Source organism: Suricata suricatta, chromosome 3 (assembly GCF_006229205.1).
Source record: "Suricata suricatta isolate VVHF042 chromosome 3, meerkat_22Aug2017_6uvM2_HiC, whole genome shotgun sequence".
NCBI classification, from domain to species: Eukaryota; Metazoa; Chordata; class Mammalia; order Carnivora; family Herpestidae; genus Suricata; species Suricata suricatta.
The window spans coordinates 132,777,075-132,802,162 of record NC_043702.1 but is presented as its reverse complement, the minus strand read 5'-3'; the positions used below and the strand labels follow the sequence as shown (position 1 = coordinate 132,802,162).

Here is a 25,088-nt window from a genome sequence, read left to right as displayed (position 1 = left end):
TTGACCTGAGTAATGGTTTTGTAAATAATTAGTAACATGATCCTAGAAACCAAATTGAACTTTGACTGTAAAAGGTTAGCTGCTTCGTGATTTCTTCCATGTTAATGACTGTTAAGTTTACAGTCCTTAGAGGGCTGAACTTTCTCAGTATGCGGGTGTGTGTTCAGAAATGTAGAGGGCTCTTAGTCTGTTCTACTCTTTCAAGAGTTTGACCTTTACTTTGTTAGGCCTGTATACACTTATAGGTTCTAGATGTGGGCTGTGAGGAGCCTGTGCTTGCCGACAGAGAAGTGACTGGCTTTGAGTAGAGTTTATCATTGAGCGCAGAGTGCCTTGTTTTTCGGCATTGATGAGCAAGGTGTGTGTCTGGAAAGTTAAAATGTTATGGTTTAAAAGGATATAATTTTGAGACAACAGGGATTTAAAATTTGATCTTGATTCCCTCTGTAACCATCTAGAAATTACAGATTGGATTTCAGACCGTGTTTTTAGTTACTGTTGTTTTTTGATTTGACATTAATTTTACTTCCATACATGGTTGTTGATAAGCTCTTTAAACTCTAGGTTCTCTCAGCACACAGTGTGATAGCTACGGCAGGTGTAGCTGTAAGCCAGGAGTGATGGGGGACAAGTGTGACCGCTGCCAGCCTGGCTACCATTCTCTCACTGAGGCAGGATGCAGGTAAGACTTCAAAACCAGGAAGAGTGGGCAGAATCTAAATGTAGGTGATTTGGAACAAGAGATCTTGTAGTCTGCATAAACATTTTTCCTTGTAACAATCATCAACGAGATTCAAAACTTCTAGCTGTAGTGATGATCCAGGATTGGTTTGTAACAGAGATTAAGCAGAGTTTTTATTTTTTTATTTAAAAATATTTTTTTAAGTTTATTGATTTTGAGAGCCAGAGGGAGAGCACAGGCAACAGGAGAGGGGCAGAGAGAGAGAGAGAGAGAGAGAGAGAGAGAGAGGATCCCAAGCAGGCTTCACACTGTCAGCACAGAGCCCAGCTCTTGAGCCTGAATTCACAAACCATGAGATCATGCCCTGAGCCTAAATCAAGAGTCGGATGCTTAACCAACAGAGCCACCCAAGTGCCCCTAAGCAGAGGTTTTTTTCTCTTTTTAAGATATTTAAAATAAATTGAACACTCTTCCCATGTTCTCCTGGATGACTTACACCATAAATTACACCTTTCGCACTATGCCATTTGTTTCTCCCAACTGTTTTTATATGGTGCAATAATTACATGCTCTGATGAAATCAAAAGCATTGTTGAAACGTTAGGTGAACACAGGAAATATAAGGAAATGGAAAGGAAAGCTACAATTTGGTCTCTATTCGTACCTAAGTCCAGATTTGTAAATAGGAGTTTCTTGGAAAGGAAGGAAGACACCATGACTCCGTTCCAATTACATTTTACACTTAACTCTATGTTAGAAGACATGCATCTAAGCCATAGTAAAAGCAATGCAATTTTCTCGTATCTGGTTTTCCTTGCCTAAGTAATAGAGAATCACAAAATGATATTGGAAAGTGTGCTCGAATACCATTCTATTAGCATTTAAAACAAATGGACAATTTACACTATAAAAACTAAAGAGGATTGGATGGTCTATCTTTGTAGACCCCTGAAAAAGTTTTTTCTAATTTAAACCCAAGTTAATTAACATATAGTGTAATTATGATTTCAGGAATAGAATTTAGTGATTCATCACTCACATGTCACACCCAGTGCTCATCCCAACAAGTGCCCTCCTTAATGCCCCTCACCCATGTAGCGCATCCCCCCACCCAGTGCCCCACCAGCAACCCTCAGTTTCTTCTCTGTATTAAAGAATCAATGGTTTATAGCCCCCGTTTTTATATTATTTTTTAAGCAGAGTTTTTAGTATCAAAATGTGATAGCTATCCTTAATTGAAACCAAATCCATATATATATAACTGATTTTAAAACTTCTTTCACTTTTTTATGTATTCCTTTTTTAAAAAATAAAATGTATTAACACATAAAACAAAAAGTTGACTCTAAGAGTGGAACTTCTTTCTCCTTTTTCTCATTGGTTTACTCCTTTTTCCATCCAATAGGCCATGCTCTTGTAATCCTTCTGGCAGCATAGATGAATGCAATGTTGAAACAGGAAGATGTGTTTGCAAAGACAATGTCGAAGGCTTCAATTGTGAGAGGTAACTCCTTTCTCTAGCTGTATTGTGGTTTTTTTTTTCTGATACCATATTTCAAGCACAGAAAAATTCCTGATTATACGTTTATGTTTTTCAGGTGCAAACCTGGATTTTTTAATCTGGAATCCTCTAATCCCAGGGGTTGCACACCCTGCTTCTGCTTTGGACATTCTTCTGTCTGTACAAATGCTGTTGGCTACAGTGTTTATTCTATAACCTCTACCTTTCAGATCGGTAATTTTGACCTTCCCTTCTGTCTCCCAGAATAGTGAGATTAGACTTACAGTCATTTTAAAAAATTTTTTTAAATGTTTATTTATTTTGGGGAGAAGGAGAGAAACAGAGTGCGAGTAGGAGAGGGACAGTGAGGGAGACACAGAATCTAAAGCAGTCCTAACAGCACAGAGCCTGACATGGGGCTCGAACCCACGAACTGTGAGATTATGGCCTGGGCCAAAGTCAGACACTTAACCAACTGAGCTACCCTAGTGCCCCAATACTTACAGTAGTTTTAAAAAATTATTAATTTTGAGGATTTTTGATAATGATAACACTTTATTTTTTAATGTACATAATTCCTTGTTTGGCTCTTTGGCTATTTAATGAAACATGGCTTTAGAATGTAGTGTAGTATAAATTTACATAAGATCAAAATATGGCTTGAGAGGTATAGCATATTACAAGTACCGTTGTAGGAGCCATGTATTCAAAAATGGTCACTGCTGAGCTTCTATATATTTTGTGGTCTATAATGACCTGAATTCAGGGTGTTTACAGTGCGATGGCACTTATGTTCTCACCTTGCCCTTGCAGATGAGGATGGGTGGCGTGTAGAACAAAGGGATGGCTCTGAAGCATCCCTCGAGTGGTCCTCCGAGAGGCAGGATGTCGCTGTCATCTCAGATAGCTACTTTCCTAGGTACTTCATTGCTCCTGGTAAGTAAGATGGGGAAGCAGTCTGGCAGGATGCGTGTCCCTGTTTCCTCTCATTGTTCCGTTCTCACACACCACCGTGTCTGCTTTCCAGCGAAGTTCTTGGGCAAGCAGGTGTTGAGTTACGGGCAGAACCTCACCTTCTCCTTCCGAGTGGACAGGCGAGACACTCGCCTGTCTGCGGAAGACCTGGTGCTTGAAGGAGCCGGTCTGAGAGTGTCGGTGCCCTTGATCGCTCAGGGAAATTCCTATCCAAGTGAGACCACCGTGAAATACGTCTTCAGGTGAGACCGTCTTTGGAAAATCTGACTTGACCAGAATTCTAAAAGTAGTTTCTTTACCAGTCTTACTCGACCTCAAGGTATATATTGAAGAAAAACGTTTGGGTTATAAAGGTGATTTCGGAAAAGGAAGCTTTCCCTTTATTTACCTGTACTTTTTCCAGTTGAACTATCAAACCAACACTTGGTTAGATTGTCAGAGCATTGCCTTGGTGGTGGCTTAAACGAATAAGAAATGCTTTCTCAGTACCCAGAATATTCCTTACAGAGGTTAATGTAGACCTCTCTTTCTCTCTAGGCTTCATGAAGCAACAGATTACCCTTGGAGGCCGCCTCTTACCCCTTTTGAATTTCAGAAACTCCTAAACAATTTGACCTCCATCAAGATCCGTGGGACATATAGTGAGAGAAGTAAGTTATGATATAATTTAAGAGAATTAAGAAGATGATTAGGTAAAAAGATCCACAATAATGTAAAAGTTTATCTCTAAAGCCCTAATACTATAAAACCTGATCCTAAAGAAGTGGTATAAACTACCTCATTGTACATGTAAAAATAATGCATTTGTTGAATAATACATTCAAGGACTTGGAGAAGATTTGCTGAAACTGATAAATGGTGTTGTTTTGTAATGAATAAGCCTAGTGAGGCTACTTCATATCTAAATATATTCTAAGAATCTTTTTTAAATGTTTCTTATAATGTTTGTTTATTTTTGAGAGACAGAGCACGAGTGGGGGGAAGGGCAGAGAGAGAGGGAGACACAGAATCTGAAACAGACTTCAGGCTCTGAGCTGTCAGCACAGAGCCCAATACAGGACTTGAACCCATGAACCCCAAGATCATGACCTGAGCCGAAGTTGGATGCTTAACCTCCTGAGCCACCCAGGCATCCCTATATTCTAAGAATCTTGAGTGTAATTCTACTGACTCACATTCCTTCATCTTTATTTATTAGTGTGCCTTTAAATTTTTTTCCCTCTAATTTTTTTTTAAATGAGGACCTTTTTCTGTAGAAAGCTAAAGCTATTAGGGTGGTGTCAGAATGGTGGTGTGGCATGGTGAGTGCCATCAGCAGCTTGGATGTGTGGGTTTTTGACATGCCTACATGAATACCCAGATGAAAATATCTTATACATTGTTAGAAATATGGGTCTGGGGCTTAGGAATAAGTTAGGACTAGAGATTTGGAATTGAAAGGTTGACCACATATAGGCATTAATTTTTGAACTTGAAATGTGATCAAAAATAGAGAAAAAGTACAATCCAAAAACATAGTTATCTAAGGACCATACTCTGAGACTCAAGAGAGAAAAAAGAGTTTCGAGAAGGAGAAACAATTAATGGGTTTATAAAGATGGCTCCATTGGATTTTGGATTGGGTGACCAAAGAATTACTATTTTTTTTTTTTTAAAGAAGAGTTGAAACTAAAGTTATATTGCAATGCTTTGACAAGTAATTTGAAGGCGAAGCAGTAGAATAAAGCTTACTCTTTTAAGAAGTCTGGCTGTAAAGGAAAGAAAGGAGATGGATTATAATTGAAGAAAAGATACAAGATTAGAGAAAGAGTACTTTTTAGGATGGAGACTTAAGAATGGTTTGAATTGGAAGCACATTAACCAGTGGATGTATCTCATGATCTAACCATTAACAAATCCCCATAAATACATTAAAAGTAACTAAGCTTAAAGCAGTAGTAGAAGAGATGTTCTTTAGCCTCAGATTGTCAGGTTCTAAGAATTCTATAAACAGCAAGTGATATTTCATAACCTAGGGAAATAAACTTGAAACATAAGACTGTAAGAGACAGGAGTAGAATGGAAATTGAAGGGTAATGTGATGAAATAAAGGACTGCCACCTCATAGGATATTCCTGCTGGGGCTATCTTGTAGGCTCTTGGGTTGGATGAACCTTTGGTCTAAGCCAATATAAGGCTCCCTCTTTTTATTTTCTTCTGGAAATGGGGAAGCATTGTGACATATGGCATAAGTGCTTGGGAATAATTGCATATTTGCCAAAGTAGCCCTGAGTATTAAAACTTGTATACCAATGTTTCCTATTTTATGCAGCCACAAAGCATAATTGAATGGTACCTGTGGGCACGTGCTTTCCTTGTTCTTTTATTCCTGAACTCTACAGTCCGTGCCTGCTTTTGTGGCAGAAGATCAAAAACCCTGCTTAACGGCTTTGGGCTTAAACTCTTCCTGTCCCCTGCATTCTTGCTCCAATCTTTTCTTGCCCCCAGAATATTTCCCAATGCGTTTCCTTTTTCACATTGGTGACTGAGAGAACTGTAAATTCCAACAAATCTGGTTGTTTGTGCATGCGTGCGTGCGCACGTGTGTGTGTGTGTGTGTGTGTGAAAAATGTTTGCTATACTGCCCTTCCAGATACATGGTGCCAGGTACCCCACGAGTGTTGTAAACGCTATTTTCTGGTTATCCCCTCCAAAAGATGAGGTAGCTAATAGTGATGGTCTCTGGAATTCTGTGTCTGTAGCGTTATTACACTTCTGTAAGCTTTTGGAAGACAGAAGCAGTTCAGTGACTCTCCTGCCCACACCATACGCAGGTGCTGGCTATTTGGACGATGTCTCCCTGACAAGTGCCCGCCCCGGGCCTGGGCTGCCTGCCACGTGGGTGGAGTCCTGCACCTGTCCTGTCGGGTACGGAGGGCAGTTTTGTGAGACGTGCCTCCCAGGTTACAGAAGAGAAACTCCGAGTCTTGGGCCGTACAGCCCGTGTGTGCTTTGTACCTGCAATGGACACAGTGAGACATGTGACCCTGAGACAGGTGAGTGGACGGTCTTTGGTGGCTGCAAGCACTCCATCCTCTAGCAGACGGGCGGGAGGTGCTCACGGTCTCGTGTGTTTGCACACCGGCCTGTCACCGCCTATTTCCTCATGCCCCCTCTATGTAGGTGTTTGTGACTGCAGAGACAATACAGCTGGAGCCCACTGCGAGAAGTGCAGTGACGGGTACTACGGAGATTCGACCTCGGGCACCTCCTCTGATTGCCAGCCCTGTCCATGTCCTGGGGGCTCAAGTTGTGCCGTTGTCCCTAAGACTCAGGAGGTGGTGTGCACCAACTGTCCCACTGGCACCACCGGTGAGTCCACTCTTCGCTCGGCTCTCTGTGTTCCATCCCAAAAATCGCTTGGGAAGAAGAGCTCTGGGGGTTTGTGGACTTTTGTCTGTTTCTTTGGTTCAGTGATTATGGTTTTCTGGGTAGGTAAGAGTTTTATAGGAAAGAGATATATTATCAATTTATAGAATGTGAATCAGGTACAAATAGCCAACACATTTATGGCCACATACTTCTTGGAGCACTTTACACATTCTGCCTCATTAATCCTCACACAACCCCATGAGGTGGCTTTTGCTCTTACCTCCATACTACAGCTAAGGAAACTGAGGTGCAGAGACATGTCCCAGCTGCATGGCTAGTCACTGGAAGAGCTCATGGCCACTACAGTGTACTCCCCCCCACGTGAGAACCAAAACTTGATTTTTAGTTTGTGAGGCTGTCCTGGGATTCTTGATATCAAGTGGTATGTTTTAAATTCTTTAAATTCTTTTTTTTTTAAATTTTAATTCTTTCTGTCTTTAAATAGTCCTTTCAGTTCCTCATTGCCCGTCACATTTAGTTCGGGAAAAATAGTTGTATAGCTTTGCAGAGACCTCTGATTCCATTCTCTGAGTTTCTTTTCTTGATAAGAACATAAAACTAGGTCTTTCTTAGCTTCTCGAGGAACTGTCATGCCTACTAAGGACACCAAATCTGACTGATGACCATTCCTCTTTTTCCATTGACTTCAGCCCCATGTAACAGAGAGGTTCTGGCCAGGGATCAGAAACAATTGAAACCTTTTTGTTCAAAAGATACTGCTGCAGAGCAGGAAAATAAGTAAAACATAAAAAACACTGACCTAAGAATTTGTGTCTCTTATACTTCATCAAAACATTCTTTGGTCATCAGGAAACATCAAAACCCCCGTCTTCCTTTCACCATTCCACTGACCCCACACTAAGCATGAGGGCATTGCAACACAAAGAGATTTAATCTTAATTCAATTAATTAAGATAGTTGAGAAAAGAAGGAGTAGAAACTAGTGTTGGCTTTCAGGTTTTTTAGGTTTTTCTGTGTGTATGTACATTCTGAAACAGTGGCCCAGCAGAGGTTCACAGATGCATTTCTCTAACCTGATCTCGTCCCCCGCCACCCACTGTTGCCTTCACTGCCCCTGCTCCAGCCATACTGGGCTGCTTGTAATCCAGCAGATGAGCCTGACTCTATGGCCTGCCATACATGATGTTCTGTTTGAGAATGCTGTACTCCACTTTCTTCCCATCAGACCTCACTTTTCTTGGCCAACTCTAATTTTTTCCATGGAGTTGGGTTTAAACATCACTTCCCTAGGACGGCTTTCCTCATGAACCCTCCCTGCACTACTACCTCAGGTTTTTAGGACCCTTTACTCTGTTGCACAGAGTATCAAGCATCCCACTTGCTTAGAATTTATTCTTAGATGTACCTGATAAAACAGTTTGATGAGAGATCCCTTTGCTCATTTTGTTGTTCCATTGGGTAGACTGCAAGTTAAGCATTTGGGGGTGTTCATTCATGGCCGTGCTGAATAATGCAAATGGTGCGCTGAGAGGACTTCACATATATGATGGAGAGATGGAGTGTAATATAGGAGATCTTGCAAAATGTTGTAAACTAGATGCCTCTCACACAAGACCTGTGAAATATATGTTTTCTTAGTTATTACCTGGCTTGAAGGGGATGAGCAATAGCACTTCTTAAGGATGTTAATTCAGGTGTAGAGATCCACGTGAAAAACAGTATAGACCCTGTGAAAAATAATGCTATTGTTTGTTGGTCCTATTTCCTGCTTTACTTTTGTTTTTTAATTTTTAAAGTTTATTTATGAAAGATAGAATCTGAAGCAGGCTCCAGGCTCTGAGCTGTCAGCACCCATAGACCCATAGACTGTGAGATCATGACCTGAGCCGAAGTCAGATGCCCAACAGACTGAGCCACCCAGGAGTCCCATGCTTAACTTTTTTCATAGTACTTTTTAACCACTTGATAGTTTTCTGTTTATTCATTTATTTATTGTCTATCTTTCCTTTCCTTCACCCCAGTTTAAGCTCCATGAGAGCAGGTACTTTTGTCTCTCTTACTCACTTTTGTAACCCTGACACCCAGAATAGCACTTGACATGTATGTTTGTTGAATGAATGCAAGTATTTTTTGGATGATGAATAGAGAATGCAGATGCAGGGTGAGGTGTTCCTCATCTAGAAGACTATGGAAGAATAGAAATAACCACTGATAGTCCCTGAGATCTTCACAGATGAGATACTGTTCATATCTTATCTTTAAAATGATCTTCTGGGGTAAATTAAAATAATATTCTTTTTTCAACATATTTATCGGAGTGCCTGACTTTGAGAATGAAAATGCAAAGATGAATTAGAGATGGTCCCTGCTCTTCAGCGGCTAAAAGTGTGGAGGGAAACAGATGATTTTTAGAACGTGTGGTTAGTTCAGACAAAGGAGCGCACTTAAGAGGGCTAGAGGCAAAGGAACACCTCCTCCTCTCCGGTGGGGATGGGATGATAAGGAAAACTAAGGTCAGAAATACATTTCTTGCCCAGACTCATCTTAAGTAATCCATCCAGGACTTGAACCTACATCCTGGACTCAGTGACCAAAGGGGTTGTGTCAGCTATCACATTGCTGGGAGATATTCTGGAGTGAAAGCTTCCCGTGGGCTACCGCATACCTCTGTTTTAGGTCATTTTTTAAATTGTTCTATTCAAAACCGGTTTTGAGGCATTTCAAAAATAGATCATATCTAGAATAGCCAAACTATCTGATGAAAAAGCATACTGAAATGCTGTCCGATCCTGGTCTGGAGAAGGCTGTTGGGTGAGGGTGTGGTGACTGTTTACATCAGAGACAAGAAGGGCCCACAGCTTCCTCTCCCCTTAGTGTCCTGTTCCTTCCCCTCCTGCCCCTCCCCCAGCTACCCTTTCTGTTCACCTCATCAGTGGTCTCCGTTTGCCAAATGCAAGGGTCAGTTTTCAGTCCTCATCTGACCTGGTCTCTCAGCAACACTGGACTCAGTTGACTGCTCATTTTGCCACAGACATTTCCCCTCTCGCCTTCGGTGACCCTGCCCTCTCTTGGGTTTCCTGCTCTCCCTCTCCTCTGGATTCTCCGTTGATCACTTCTGGTTCTCAGTCTAAGACTTCCATGTCAACTCCATCTATATTCTCCACTCAGGTGAAGCAGTTTCATCCTTCAGGCTTCAAAAGCCTTTTTATGCCTACTGAAAAAATCTGCATCTTCAGCCCCGACCATGCTTTCCCAAGCCACAGCTACCTATTTGCCATCTCCACTTGGCGGGTGGGCTAGAGGCCTTCCATTTGCCCCTGCACATCCATTCTTCATTTTTCTCCACCCCAACGAGGCCTGTGTGCCCTCCATCAGATGGACCCTCTCTTTGTTGCTCAGGCAGCAGGAAGTACATCTAGGAGATTGGGATGGGGGCAGAGTATTTATTCCAAGGCCCCCTCTCCATAGGGGCCTTGTGGCTTGGTGACCTTAATCAAGGTTCTCAGTTACAGCCAGCCTTCTCCACACAGCCGTTTCTAATGTGAGACTCTGGTTAGCTGCTCCCTCCAGGCCCAGGCCTGGAGCCCCACAGTCACTGCCAGTGGTGCTGCATTCTCCTCGGGGATTCCTTACACCCATACTTATATAGAAAGCATCTTTATTAAACTCTCTTCAGGTCTTGCTCATTTAAACGTGTCCTGTTATTTTCTGCTGTGCTCCTGAGTCATATGGCTAGAGGCATTTTTAAGCATATCCAAGCTGAATCTTGGATTTCTTCTCTTTCTCTCTAACCCCAACCCTGTACTTTCCCAGTCTTGTTCATCCAAGAAAACACTACCATCCACCTCATTGCCCAAGCTAAAATCCTAGGCTTATCTTTCTTTCATTTCAGCCAGCACGTGTGATTGACGATCTCACATCTGACCACTTTTCACTGCTTCCCCTGCCGCCACCCTGGTCCACACTACTGCCCTCTGTCACCTGGAATAGCCTCCTAACTGGTCCCCTAATGAGCCTCTGTCTCTGCTGCCCTGCAGTGGACTCCTACACAGCAGCTAGGAGAATCCTTTCATGATGTAAATCAGGTCACATCACGCCAAAAAACCCTCTAATATCACTTTAATTTAAACCAGACTTTTTGACTGTGGTCTACATGATTGGCTCGGACTACTTCTATAAGCTCATCTTGTTTTTCTGGAACATTCTTCCCTTGGCTGTTTTTTTGGTTTTTTTTTTTTCCTGTCTTTCCATTGTCATCCCAAATATCTCCTCTTTACAGAGCTTTCTCTAACTACCCGGTCTGAGGTCACCCTTGCCCTGTCACTCTGTCATATTACTCAAAGTGTTTTAATTTTTTATGCTTATCCCTTTCTGAAATAATCATTTTTACTTGTATGTCTGTGGATTGGTCTCCTCCAGCTGCAGCATAAGCTTCATGAGAGTGGAGATCTTGTCCACCACGTTCACCACATCCTCCTGACAACCTAGAACCTAGAACCTGTGTTGTAGCTGCTCAGCAGATACTTGTTAAATGAATAAATGAACAAAGCTTTGTTTCTCCAAAAGGTTTAGGCTAATTCAGGCCCTATTAGCTACAAAGACTTCAAGAACCCAACTTGAGCTAATGACGATGGGAAAGTGGAAGAGGAAAGAGGAGCAGCAGTGAGTTTAGTGTGGTGGAAAGAGTCCTGGATTCTAGCTCTTTGGTTGTGGGCAAGTTACTTAACCTCTCTGTTCCCTCAGCTATAATAGAAGCAGGTGGCAAATGACAGTCTCTTAAGTTCTCTTCCAAATACTCCTATTCTGTACTAGTTGACACTGCTCAAACAACATTAGCACAAGCCTTTTATTTTATTTTTTTTTAAGAAAATTATCCTGCTTACTCTGTCGTGTAGGAAATTTACGACATCCAGTGACCCTTCATCTTTTTTAATATCCTGAACAAAACTAACATATGACTGGGCCAACCCTGGGGACTGGAGAGGTTAATAAACCCTGAGCCTGACTCATTTACAAAGTACTCTCTTAAATGTTTGTTTGTTGAGAGAAAGGAGAGAGGTGGGGCAGAGAGAGACAGAGACAGAGGATCTGAAGCTGTTAGCGCAGAGCCCGATGTGGGACTCGAACTCCCAAACAGTGAGATCATGACCTGAGCCAAAGTGTGACTGCGTAATTGATTGAGCCACCCAGATGCCCCACAAAGCACTTTTAATATGTGGTTTCAGTTGGTCCCCAGGACAATTGATGTGAGGTGGGCAGAGCAGGTGCCGTCTTCCTAATAACAAAATGAAGATATGCCCCGAGTCATTCCCCTCATCTGGCACAGGGCCGGGACTGCAGCCCAGGTCTTCCCAGTTGTAGCTGATGGTTAAACTAGACTCTTTGTGACCAGACTGTGTGTGTCCAACAGCCCTGGAAATGGCTAGGGCCCTTCTCTCATAACATCAGATTTGTCTCCTGTCCAGGTAAAAGATGTGAGCTCTGTGACGATGGCTACTTTGGAGACCCTTTGGGGAGGCACGGTCCTGTGAGGCTTTGCCGCCTCTGCCAGTGCAATGACAACATCGACCCCAATGCCGTTGGAAACTGCAATCGCTTGACAGGAGAATGCCTGAAATGCATCTACAACACTGCTGGCTTCTACTGTGATCGGTGCAAAGATGGATATTTTGGAAATGCCCTGGCTCCCAACCCAGCAGACAAATGCAAAGGTGATCTAGCCCATTGGCCAGATTCTGCCCCAATTGTACTCATTTATTCTGAGGATTCATTGTGTGCTCTCTTTAGAGACTTTCAGTTGTTCGGTTTAACACGGCACCATTCGATAGAAATGTCATGTGAACTGCTCCTGTAGTTTGAATTTTCTCAGACACATTGAAGTAAAAAAACAGGTGAAATTAATTTTAATGGTATATTTTATTTCACCCAATACACCTACCATACTATCGTTTCAGTGAGAAATCAACTAAAAATTATCAAGATGTAGGTTTTCTTCCCTACACCACGTCTTTAACGTCTAGTTCGTATATCACATTCACAGCACATCTCAAGACCAGCCCCGTTTCAGGGGCTCAGTAGCCGCAGGGGACTAGTGGCTACGGTATTGGTTCAACTTAAGTGGAAAAAGTCTGTTCATCTTGTTCATATTTTAGTGCTTCTCCCAGATGATTTGCCTCTTTTGCTGTCTCTGCTTTCCCCCCTAGCCTGCGACTGCAGTCCCTATGGAACCGTGAAGCAGCAGAGCGGCTGCAACCCTGTGACCGGGCAGTGTGAGTGTTTGCCCCACGTGACCGGCCGGGACTGCGGCGCCTGTGACCCCGGTTTCTACAACCTGCAGAGCGGGCAGGGCTGTGAGAGGTGAGACGCCAGCCGCCTGTGCCGCAAATGACCTTTGCTTCTTCAATTGTGAGAGGCGGATTTTTACGAGCTGTATATAACAGTAGCCTTGATTTTGTTCAGGAGTTCTTTGAGTGCCCAATTCAGGCAGAGTATCCTTAGCGGCAAACCTGCACAGTTGTGACTAAGCCAATGGGAGGAAAGAGTGGAATGAAGCTGCTCCCGTTGTGGCAGAATCACCTGAGCAACAGTTAGAAAACGACAGATCGCAAGGTGCCTTCGGAGGCACTTAGAATCAGGTCCTCAGGGCTGGCAGTTTGAGAACTGCTCTTTTCAAAGTCCCTGGTCAGCACATATGCGGTGCCGGGTTGGAGAGCCACCTTGTAGTGGTTTCAGCAGCGCAATAACTGTGTTTGTGGGCTAGTTAGAAAAAGAGGTTCATAGTAAGACTCATGAAAATTACTTGAACCTCAAGTGCTTAATAACCCATAACATTTTGTCTTAATAGCCTTTTACATTATTTTCTAATACAAATTACATCAGTTCTGTGCTGAAAGGACCTCGGGAGAGGTTTGCAGAGTATCTGTTTTTCTTACCTGAGAATCATCATGTGTTCATTTTCAGGTGTGACTGCCATGCTTTAGGTTCCACCAACGGACAGTGTGACATCCGCACTGGCCAGTGTGAGTGCCAGCCCGGCATCACCGGTCAGCACTGTGAGCGCTGTGAGGTCAACCACTTCGGGTTTGGCCCTGAAGGCTGCAAACGTAAGGACTGTTGGGAACATAGAACTCGAAGTTGTTCCTAATTCCAGTTAGAGCCGCACTTTGGGAGCCTCTGTCTGGCCCACGGCTTGCAGTCAGGACAGCGCCTAAGCCGTCACGGATACCCTAGTCCGTGCATGTTAGCCTCGTCGCCTCCTCTGGGCATTGAGGGCTCTTCAGGTTACTTTGCAGCCCCCTTACTTAACTTATGCCTTCTGTATAGGGTTTCTGAGTCTTTTCCCAGTCTTTTGTCTAACAAGGGGAGTCTTCCCTTTGATTACTGGGCTTTCACACTGTGCTTAATGAAACATTTTTATTGATCGCATCCTGAGAACAGATCAGGAAACCATGGGAGACTGCTCACAACTTGTTGGTCGACTCGCTGGCTGCAGTTCCTTCCCGCCCTTGGGGCCCTTTTGCTTCGGTTACATCTAAACATCTGCTTCTCCTTGGCATAAACACTTGCCTGGAATTAGGCCTCAGAACAGTTTGGTGCTTTGCTTTTTTGAATTCCTTCATTTCTCCTGTGGAATGTAGCATAAATCATTGACCCAGTTCAGAGAATAAAGCAAGCAAAGAAACTATAAAATAATGCAAAATAAGTATTAGCATTTGGGTTTTCTAGTTCCTCAGTGAGAGAAGCAGTAAACAGTAGAGAGATGAAGGTAGAGAAGAATGCTTGAAGTGCATAAAAGGGCACCGACTGGTTCACTAGACTAATTTCTATAATTATTAAGTAACATAAAGTGTGCTCCCTCCAAGGGATGTACATTTTACTTTAAAACTCACTTTTGCTTCAAAAAGTTGTGTTTTCTCTGCTAAGCAGACTTAACCATTCAACTTCTCATTTGGCCTGGTTTAAAAAAAAAAATCTACTCATGATGCTCGTACGATCAGCATTATTGTTATCAATCTGAGTTCAAAGGAAACGCACCCTTCCTTCTTTCCCCTGTCATGTACTCTTTTCCCTTTATTCTGCAGCGTGTGACTGTCATCCTGAGGGATCTCTTTCACTCCAGTGCAAAGACGATGGTCTCTGTGAATGCAGAGAGGGTTTTGTGGGGAATCGCTGTGACCAGTGTGAAGAGAACTATTTCTACAATCGGACTCGGCCCGGCTGCCAGGAGTGTCCAGCGTGCTACCGGCTGGTGAAGGATAAGGTAAGCCGTCCACCGCGCATTCCCTCATGCGTTCATTGACTCACTCAGCAGACACTGAATGGGTGCTTCCTGTGCGCTTCGCTTTGGAGAACAGATGGTAAGCAAGGTAGACGTGGTCCCTGTCCTCCAAGACTTATGTTCCAGTTGGGAGACAAATAATAAAAAATTTAAAAAAAGAAGTACTCACTGAGGTTAAGTGCCAGAAAGAGTCCAGAGACTAACTGGAGGAACTACTTTCTATCAGGCCTCTCCAAGGAAACTTATTTAAGGTGAGATCTGAAGAATAAGAGGGAATAAGCCAAATGAGAAGTGACAGGTAGGCTGTTCTAGGGAGCGGAAACGTGGGATACGTAGGCCTCAAAGGTGGAGGGGGTCCAGGGCCTCCTGAACGAGGAGGGGGGTTTGTGAGAAGACTGGAGAGGTTGGTAGACATAGCTCATGTTGCACCATGTCAACCATAGTAAGGAATTTGGGTTTTATTCCAGATCCAGGGAGAATGCACTGAAGAGTTTTAAGCTAGGAAATCCAGTTTATATTTTAAGAAGAACACGCTGACTGTTATGTGAAGAACGATGGGTTAGGAGTGGGGCAGAAAGGGAAGCCTGGATTGAATTGGATGGTTGTGTGTGTGTTTGGGGGCAGGGCGATGGAGCGGGTAAGGACAGGGAAAGAGAAGAATCAAGGAAGCATCTTGGGTTTTTTGCTTAAGGTAGCTGGAGGCATTGTTGATTGAGATGGAGATGACTCAGGGAGAGCAGGGAAATCAAGAGTATAGTTTTGGAGGTTGAATTGAGAGGTGCCTATCAGAGAGCCAAGTGGAGGTATCAGGAAAGTAATCTAAAATGCAAGGGAGAGGTCAGAACTGGGGAATTGTCCACATGTAGTGTTTAAGGTCAAAGGAATAGACTTGATAGTTTTTCTCTGGAAGCTGAAGCAATAAAGAAAAACTGCCGGTGTTATCTGTTCAAAAGTAGACGTACGTAAAGTGTGTAGACCTGCACATGTATAGAGCACCCCCTCGATGTATTTCCTGCAGGAAGTGCAGCTGGGTTCTCCGTATGTTCTAAGTTTCCCTTTCCTTCCTTCATCACGTGCAGGTTGCTGATCATCGAATGAAACTGCAGGAATTAGAGAATCTCATAACACACCTGGGAACTGGGGAAGAGGTGTTTACGGATCAAGCCTTTGAGGACAGACTAAAGGAAGCAGAGAGAGAAATTATGGACCTCCTTCGAGAGGCCCAGGATGTCAAAGGTATACATGTTAAACAGTGGGTAACTTTTGCCAGATGGCCCAATCTTTAGACATGGCTCCTCGTTCAAGGTTAATTAGTATAGCGTTATAAAATTCTCAATTTCTTAGACTATTTGTAGAAGATGAATTTTCTTAAACAGTCTCTGAAAATACAAGCAAGCATTTGTGAACTTAATGTTTTCAGATACAGCAAGCAAAACCAATTCTCCCAACACATCGGAGACTATTAGATGTTAAAAAAAACTTCAAGTGTTTTGTAAATCTGTTCTATTACAAAGTGTTTTAAAAACAGTTTTTAAAAATCATGAAAGGTATGCATTTTGGGTGCGCATTATTTTAAGTAGAAAATTTGAACTAGTGAGTCATTTTATGCACTGCTTTATTTCCTTAGAAAGGACTCTCATAAGGAAAAAGTGTAGTCTTCAAGTATTGACTATTCTGTTTAATAAGTGAACAAATGTACTAATATCATGTAAAAGTATATTTATACTATGTGTATATTTAATATCCTTTGCAGTTATGTCACTTCTCTGTACATTATCTCTACCGTATTATGATGACATAAGCTGATTATGTCAGCTTATCTGATCATAAGCAGAGACGGAGTTGGTTTAAGTTTTAGAAAACTATTTTTAAAACTTTGTTGACTTTAAAGGAAGTTGAGTTTTTAAAACAGTGATTGACTTCTTCACTGAGTTTATGAATCTACCCATTTGGAGTTAGAGAATCTTCCTATCAGAGTACAAGTCAACAGAAACTAAATGTGGTTCTTATTTCTTATTGTAGATATCCCTAATATATATCATTTTGATTTTATAAAATTAATGAAGGAAGGAATCTGGTTTTGGCTGTTTGTTGAATTTTTATATAAGAGTCCAGAAATTGTTCTAGAAGGTAAATTTTTAGAAATTTAAAAATTAAATAAGAGGTTGAGGTGCCTGGGTGGCTCAGTCCATTAAGCATCCAACTCTTGGTTTCAGCTCATGTTAAGATCTCACAGTTCATGAGTTCAAGCCCCGGGTCAGGCTTCATACTAGCAGTGTAGAGCCTGCTTGGGTTTCTGTCTCTCTCTCTCTCTCTCTTTCTTTCTCTCTGCCTCTCCCATGCACATGCACTCTCTCTTTCTCTCTCTCTCAAACTAATAAACTTAAAAAGTCAATAGTGCATGTTAATTTTATAGTGTGTGTGGTTTGTACATTTAAGTGTTAAACATAGAATAAGAAGAATGTACATGTTTCCTGTTCTGTTTATTCCTGTTCTGTGTGTTTTTAGTATGTTCGTTTGTTGGCAAAACATTTTGGCACTCATTTTTCCTGTAATGTATTCTCTTATAACAACAAATTCACATCTGTCCTGCCATACTCATTGCAGTTACCATTAACTGTTGATCAGTCCACTGGAGAGATGGGGTGCCAGCACCAGGAGCACATGGGAGCAGTCAAGAGGCAAGAGAGGGAGGTCAGCCAGCACTGCTCTGCATCTTGGTGCAGCCCCAGCTAAGTCTAGCTTCCTCTGGCCTTGACTACCTCCTTTCCTCTGTTCGAGCAGGTGATCGATCCCATTGGACAGAAGCTTTGACAGAAGGCATGGCCGGCGTACCTCCCCTTGAGCCACTTGCAAGGCAGGAATATAATAGGCTGCTGCTTCTCCTGGCTTGGGGAGCACTGTAGCGAGGCTAGGGTTAAAGTCTGCTCCCACTAAGGCTTAATTCATGGAGTTCCTGGCTGACCTTTCCTACTTGGGTTCAAACTAGCTAAGAATAAGAATATCTTCACAATGATTTATCCTTTCAAAGCATCCCTGAGTATTTATTTGTAGTTTAAACTTGTGTTTATTCTGCAGCTTTAAAAGATTATATGGTGCAACTAGGTTTTGCAGTTTGAAGGCATTTGAAGTGATCCTACCAGTTGGATTATCTATTCCCTTTTCAGTTACTGTTGTTTCTCTAATGAGCTGGCCAGAGAGATTGGCATCTGTCACATTCCTGAAGATCTAAAGGGAAGGGGCTTTTATAACTTCATTGGCTGCTTACGCTTCCTAAGTCAAAATTATTTTCTATGATTTCATTTTTGTCTTTTGTTATTTTCTTAAAAATCTTTAGATTACTAAAGAAGTGTTTAAGCATTCAAGCAGGGCCACTGTCTATAGTTAGGCAAGAGCTTTGCACCACACCAACTTTGCATGTGTATTTGGTGACCCTGCTTACAAGTTGCTGTTTTCCAAATCTGTATTCATCTTCACTGATCTTGACCGTGACCTCTCCTCTTTTTCACATTCCTTGGAAAATTTATATGCCAACTCTGAGCATCACGTTGAATAAGAACCGGTCAATTTTGAGTAGGACTTAGTGTGGTTCTTTAATGTAACCTCATGACATGTGCCAATTTTGACAGTGACAGAATCATATTTGCATGGGCTTATGTTTATCTTTTGATATTTTAGGACCCAGGTATGCAATTTAGGTGAATGGGCATAATTTAAAAAAAAATTTGAAGAACTGTTCAAAAGCAGAAGTCAGTATGAAAGAAATGATGTGGATATTGCAGGGAATGGGAGGTGGCAGCATTTAAGTCTATATTTAGCTTAAAATACAAAATGAATTTATTTTTAATTTTTTTTCATGTTTATTTATTTTGAGAAAGAACAAGTGGGGTAGAGGGCAGAGAGAAAGGGAGACAGAATCCAAAGCAGGCTCTGCACGGTTAGCCCAGAGCCTGACATGGGACTCAAGCTCATGGGCTATGAGATCATAATGTGAGCTGAAATCATGAGTTGGATGCTTCACCGACTGAGCCACCCAGGCATCCCTAAAATACAAAATGAATTTAATCTGCCACGCTTCAACTTCTGTCTTGAACCTGGTTTTTTCCTAGTTTAGAAAAATATCCAGCACTCAGAGCTGGTAGTGCTTTTAATAACATTATATTTTTATGACTAAATCTGGTATGTGCTGGAATATCAAAAGCTTTCCTTCGTCAGACCTTTCTTGGGTGTCTCCTTTTTGCTAATCACTGTGTAAGACCGGGGGTATAGTGAAGAGTAAGAGAGAAGCTCAGTCAAGTGAGACAGACAGACACGTGGTTGGAGACAGTTTCGTAATTATAACGATGGAGGTACGACTGGGCACGGTAAAGACTGACCAGTCCTGCTGATGGGCTTAAGGAAAGCTTATCAGAAAGATCTGTGTTCGGAAAAATAAAGTTTTGCCTCGGGATTTCATGTAAGGTATGTCCCCCGCTTCAGTTTTTTTATGGACTTTCTTCTGCAATTGCAGATATAGACCAGAATTTGCTAGATCGCCTCCAGAGATTGAATAACACCTTATCCAGCCAAATTAGCCGTTTACAGAATATCAGGAACACCATTGAAGAGACTGGGAACTTGGCTGAGCAAGCACGTGCCAGGGTAGAAAGCACAGAGCAGTTGATTGAAATCGCGACCCGAGAACTTGAGAAAGCAAAGATTGCTGTTGCCAACGTGGTGAGTGATTGGAAAGGTCTGAGGATGGGTGGTAGGAGTCCCCTGGGGATTTTGTAGCAAGTCTGTTATGGTCCATTGAATGCTTCAGCTTTTTGTGTCTTTTTGTCTTCACACATGGAGCAAGAAAGCCACATTGCTCATACTTGTCACTAGTTATCACCAACCAGATAAAAACCAGAGGACATCAGGGTCCTTTCTCTGGCTTTGTTCCTTCTATGGCACTAGGCAGTTTAAACTTCCTTTATCTTTTGATGAGAACACAAATAGCAATCTATAGCCGAGGAGGCTAATAATAAGTAAAGATCTTTAAATTAATGAGAGATTCTTTCTGCTAAATAATACTGATATATCTGGTTTTGACACTTATTTAAATTTAAATACTTCAGTCCTTTGAGGCTAGTGCTTTGTTTATTTCCTCTTCAGTCAATCACTCAGCCAGAGTCTACAGGGGACCCAAACAACATGACTCTCTTGGCAGAAGAGGCACGAAAGCTTGCTGAACGGTAACCTCCAGATCCCTGTGTTTTCATGATTAAGCTAGAACTTTCCTTATGGTGTGTACTTACTGTCCCTCCTTTACCCACAGACACTTTTCACATAACCCACTTTGGCACAGTTTGCTCTTTTCTGAAATGTAATTAGCTATGTGTACCCTTTCCTTTCTTTTGAAATTAGAATATTTACTTTGAATATTTGAATATGATACTTTGGAGGAAAATTATGTTTGCATATCTCAAATAGAACCAGAACATTTTTAGATTTTTAATTTCAGACCCTTTAAGTTGGTAGCTAAGAAGCTCAATTGAATTTAGTTTTTTTAAGATTAATTTTTAACAAAAATATTTGACTCTCAGATTTTACTAGAAAACATTTACCAGCACATAGTACATTTGAAGATCAGCCCAAGAAAACATCCCATTTCATTCCTGATTTTAAAATACTATTTTTAAATGTAAGGTAGTTTCTTAGAAAAACTAAGTTGTAGTAGAGCGTTAAATTGAGGGGAAAAAATCTGTTAAGTTGCTAGAATGTAGTCTTCATGGAGGTAGCCATTTTTGTGTTTCATTCACTGCCGAAGTTACAGTCCCTAAAACCATGTCTAGGATATAGTAAGTGCTCAATAAATGTTTGTCGAACGCATCGCAGGGCAGCTCATAGACTCACAGGTGTGAGTGCGTATGCAAGGCCAGCGTCAGAATTTCAACCGCATTGTTCAAAGCAGTTACTTCAGCTTCTTGCTTTAACGCGGGCTCTCTTTCTATTCTTTGTCAATATGTGAGCTGTGTAATTTAGTTCATGGAACATTCATGGTTTCATAGCTAGATTTTCTGATTGAAAGATGACAGCTGAAAACATGGAAAACTCCTAAGAAAATTAGGTCTTGAAGATAAAATAATTCTAGTGTATTTCCTATAGGAATCTTGAAAGAAAGCTTACCATACCTAAAAAGAATGACCACGTAGGACAGTGTGACACTGTAATAGAAATTTTCGAGTTGACAAAGTCTTACGAGTTACGCAGCTGAAATTTGTATTATTTGGCTGGATTCCCTGTTGACATGTTTCTTCCCATTGGGTGTTGGGTGGCTTTTCCTGGTCAGTAATTAGGTGACCGGTGCAAAATCTGAATAGTCGAAGCTGTTGCAGGACTCTTGTAACTGAACCAGAGTGAGGATTAAACATTAGCTCTGAGGTTTATGCTTATGGCTAGATAAAGGAGTCCTTGCTAGCATATGTGGTTGTATAGATAAATTATTCTTAATTATATTTAGAAGTAATTTTTTGGAGAAATATAAACATTTGCCTCTATAACTTTATAGGAAAATATTGTTTGGAAACTAACCTCTGGGGAAGTATCATTTTCCCAGATTGTTGAATGCTACTGTAAACTTAGCCCCACTGAAATGATTGCAAAATTCCAAATGTGTAAGATTTTCTCGATATTTGTATAGCTCTACCCACATTACCATACGTATATGTAATAAGGGAAGCATTACCTAAATTCTGCCTCTTTCTAGATTAAATAGTTCTGTTTCGTGGTTTATTTTTTTCTTTCACGTTACACAGCCATAAACAAGAAGCCGACGATATTGTGAGAGTGGCAAAGACAGCTAATGAGACATCAACCGAGGCATATGATCTGCTTCTGAGAACACTGGCAGGAGAGAACCAAACCGCACTGGAGATTGAGGAGCTTAATAGAAAGTGAGTGTCATTTAAAATTGGCTTCTGGCCCTTCCGTTGTTCCTGTAAGCAGCACGATTTCAATGAAAAATGAAATGCTGATGGATTGGGGGCATGCGTTCACACAGTAAGATTGCTTTTGTTAATCATGCTTTTGAAATGGCGCTGTAATTAGAGTGGGGCTACGGAGCCACAGAGATTTTATTGGATCCAATTCCTGTAACTACAGAGAACGATAAGACTAGCCATGATACTTAAAATTCTGTATAAGTGAAAAAGGAAGATAGAACATATCATAGAGTAAGTAGAGAAAATACACTTGAGCTACAAATGTTTAAAAGGTGTCCAAAATAAGAAAATATGTAGTAAGCCATATGGTATAAATAGAAGTGATGAGATGAAATATAAATTTAAGCTATGTTGGTTTTAAATAATAGCATTTTAAAATAGCATTTGCTCGTGGCGCCTGGGTGGCTCTGTCGGTTACGCTCAGGTCCTGATCTCCGTTTGTGAGAGCACGTTGACTGGGCGGAACCTGAGTGGGACTCTCTCTCCCTCTCGGCCCCTCCCCTGCACATGCACACTCTCTCTAAATAAATACATAAACTGAAAGTAAATAGCATTTTCTTTGAAGTTTTAGAAACCCTGTTGTGGTGATTTAAACTGGAATGAATGCAGTTAACATTGAGATGCCAGAAGCAGCTAAGTTTTTCACTCAATCACATCTTTTGTTCCTTAGGTACGAACAAGCGAAGAACATCTCACAGGATCTGGAGAAGCAGGCCGCTCGAGTACATGAAGAGGCCAAAAGGGCTGGCGATAAAGCGGTGGAGATCTATGCCAGCGTTGCCCAGCTGACGCCCGTGGGCTCGGAAGCACTGGAGGTACGGGGTGGACAACCTGTGTGTGCAGGGAGCTGGCGGTCACCGCCATCACCCCCCCCCCCCCCCCCCCCCCCCCCCCCCCCCCCCCCCCCCCCCCCCCCCCCCCCCCCCAGCACGCCCCTCGCGCCCCAGACACACACGCGCACGCACCCCTCACAGTCCGGGTGAAGGTTATTCTGACTGCTCCGTGACTATCACTAGTACCTTCCTCCTCTGTCCTCCAGCTGACTCAGTGGCAATGTTAAGTTCTGTTTTAGATATGTTAACAGAACATACGGAGATAAAGGATCCCATGATTGGGGCGCCTGGGTGGCTCAGTCAGCTGAGCGTCTAATTCTTGTTCCAGCTCAGGTCATGATCTCAGGGTTGTGGGACAGAGCCCCCTGTTGGGCTCTGTGTGCAACATGGAGCCTGCTTAAGATTCTCTCTCCCACCCAACCCTCCCCTGCTCGTGCCCTTGCTTGCTCACTCGCTGTCTCCAAAAAAACCAACAACCTGTGATTATAAACCTTAAAACTGCAAAGACTCTTTAGTTATATCAATAATCACTCCTAAATCCTTAATATAAACCCAAATTATTATAGATTTGCATTTATTAGAGCACAGTACACCAAGAGTGTTACTCCTAGGCACTATCTGCTTGAGAACAAGAGAGAAATGGAAGAAAATGGTTTAAATGAAAGAACTCTTATCGGGATGTTGTTGGGCAGGCGATTGTTTGGGGATTGGTAGTAGATTATTACATCTGTACTCCAATCATGAATCTTCCCCCCACCTCCAGGTTCTGTATAAATTCTATATATATTTTTTATGTTAAACTCAAAATTTATTAAGTTTCACTTCTTACATCTGAGGTGTTGACTTGATTTTTTACCATAAAGGTTTTGCTAGGTCTCCTCAGACATGTGTATGCTATATGATCTCACATATTTGAAACATGAGAATAGGCAAAACTAATCTATGATAAAAACCAGACCAGGAGCAGCTGCATTGTTGAAAAGGGAGGTGTGGACAGTAACTGGAAAGAGATACAAGGGAATTTCCTGGGGTGGAAATATTCTATATCTTGATTGGGGTGTTGGTTACACAGGGAAATATATGTGTCAAAGCTCATTGCAGTAAGTGTTGTGCCTTTCACTGTGTAGAGTATACCTCCATTTTTGAGAAAAAGTTCATAAAATCTTGACGTGTGCTGCTCTTTTAAAAATATCTGTTGAGTCTTAAGTGTTGCAGAGTTACTAAGGCTAGCTTTAGTTTCATTGTTTTGTCTAAAATGTCACAATCTTACTTGCTTTTCACAGAATGAGGCAAATAAAATAAAAAAGGAAGCTGAGGACCTGGACCATCTGATTGACCAGAAATTAAAAGATTATGAGGACCTCCGAGACGACATGAGAGGGAAGGAACTTGAAGTCAAGAAGCTTCTGGACAAGGGAAAGATCGAACAGCAGGTTGGTTTGATTTGCAGGTTGCTGCCTTTCTCGAGGCAAAATTTGAAGCCATGCACGCGGAAGCCGCGTCTGTGGCCTCACCCCGGAGGCCCGGGCAGCAGGCCACAGGTGCTGGGAGGAAGGTCTGTGGACTGCCCAGGCCTAGGGCTGTAGGCGGGCGGGGGTCAGAGTTGCAGCTTGGAGGTGCCCGGTCTTTAGGAGGGGAAAGCGCTTTACCTGGAAGGGCTTGTCCCCTGATTTGCCACGTGTTTGTAGACTGCTGACCAGCTCCTAGCCCGAGCGGATGCCGCCAAGGCTGTTGCCGAAGAAGCTGCGAAGAAGGGACGAAATACCTTACAAGAAGCCAATGACATCCTCACCAACCTGAGAGGTACGAACGGGTCCCCTAACAGGGTAAATCCCCATGCTTTCTTCACTAGGGTGACTGCCTTTTTTTTTTTTCCTTACCATGAGATTCTTGGAACATCTACAATATGAAAGAAATCGTATAATAAATCCCCATAAATCCTTCATCTGGATTCAACAGTTACGATTTTACCTACACCTACTTCATCCCCCAGCATCCACCCTACTTTTTTAATGCTGAAGTATTTCAAAGAAAAATCCCAGAGCCCATGTCATTTTATATCCCAATGTTGGGGTGGGGGAGTGGAGAAGGAGATTTTCTGATGTTAGAATAACTCCTGTTATCAAGATATGCCTATTTAGCTGGCTCTTGGTGGCAAATGGAGATGACTTTTAATTTTCTCTGCCAATTGCTTCTCAATCTTTAGGTCTTTCCTCACCCAAGATAAAAAAGACACGTGCCCAGTTCACTGAATAGTGCTGCACTTGCCTCTGATAAAATAGCTCATAGGTTCTATAAATATGGAAGCTTTACAAGATAATGGTTGAGGGGCGCCTGGGTGGCTTAGTTGGCTAAGTGTTCGACTTTGGCTCGGGTTGTGATCTCACGGTTCATAGGTTCAAGCCTCGTGTCCAGGTGTGTGCCAACAGCTCAAGGCCTGGGGCCTGGTTCGGATTCTGTGTCTCCATCTCTCTCTGTA

The 25,088-nt window shown here is 42.2% G+C and overlaps 1 protein-coding gene across 1 annotated transcript in view; it reads left to right on the top strand.

The window, feature by feature from the left end:
* LAMC1 (laminin subunit gamma 1) overlaps positions 1-25,088 on the top strand; it is a 175,939-nt gene that overhangs the window by 142,000 nt on the left and 8,851 nt on the right. Inside the window, exons 9-27 of the mRNA XM_029933360.1 lie at positions 565-682; positions 2,088-2,186; positions 2,281-2,417; positions 2,997-3,119; positions 3,211-3,400; positions 3,696-3,808; positions 5,972-6,193; positions 6,321-6,509; positions 11,996-12,241; positions 12,734-12,887; positions 13,491-13,633; positions 14,612-14,790; positions 15,888-16,044; positions 19,319-19,524; positions 19,948-20,027; positions 21,591-21,728; positions 22,447-22,591; positions 23,893-24,042; positions 24,298-24,412. Of these exons, the coding sequence (XP_029789220.1) occupies positions 565-682; positions 2,088-2,186; positions 2,281-2,417; positions 2,997-3,119; positions 3,211-3,400; positions 3,696-3,808; positions 5,972-6,193; positions 6,321-6,509; positions 11,996-12,241; positions 12,734-12,887; positions 13,491-13,633; positions 14,612-14,790; positions 15,888-16,044; positions 19,319-19,524; positions 19,948-20,027; positions 21,591-21,728; positions 22,447-22,591; positions 23,893-24,042; positions 24,298-24,412 (2,904 nt within the window). The remainder of the gene's footprint in view (positions 1-564; positions 683-2,087; positions 2,187-2,280; positions 2,418-2,996; positions 3,120-3,210; positions 3,401-3,695; positions 3,809-5,971; positions 6,194-6,320; positions 6,510-11,995; positions 12,242-12,733; positions 12,888-13,490; positions 13,634-14,611; positions 14,791-15,887; positions 16,045-19,318; positions 19,525-19,947; positions 20,028-21,590; positions 21,729-22,446; positions 22,592-23,892; positions 24,043-24,297; positions 24,413-25,088) is intronic.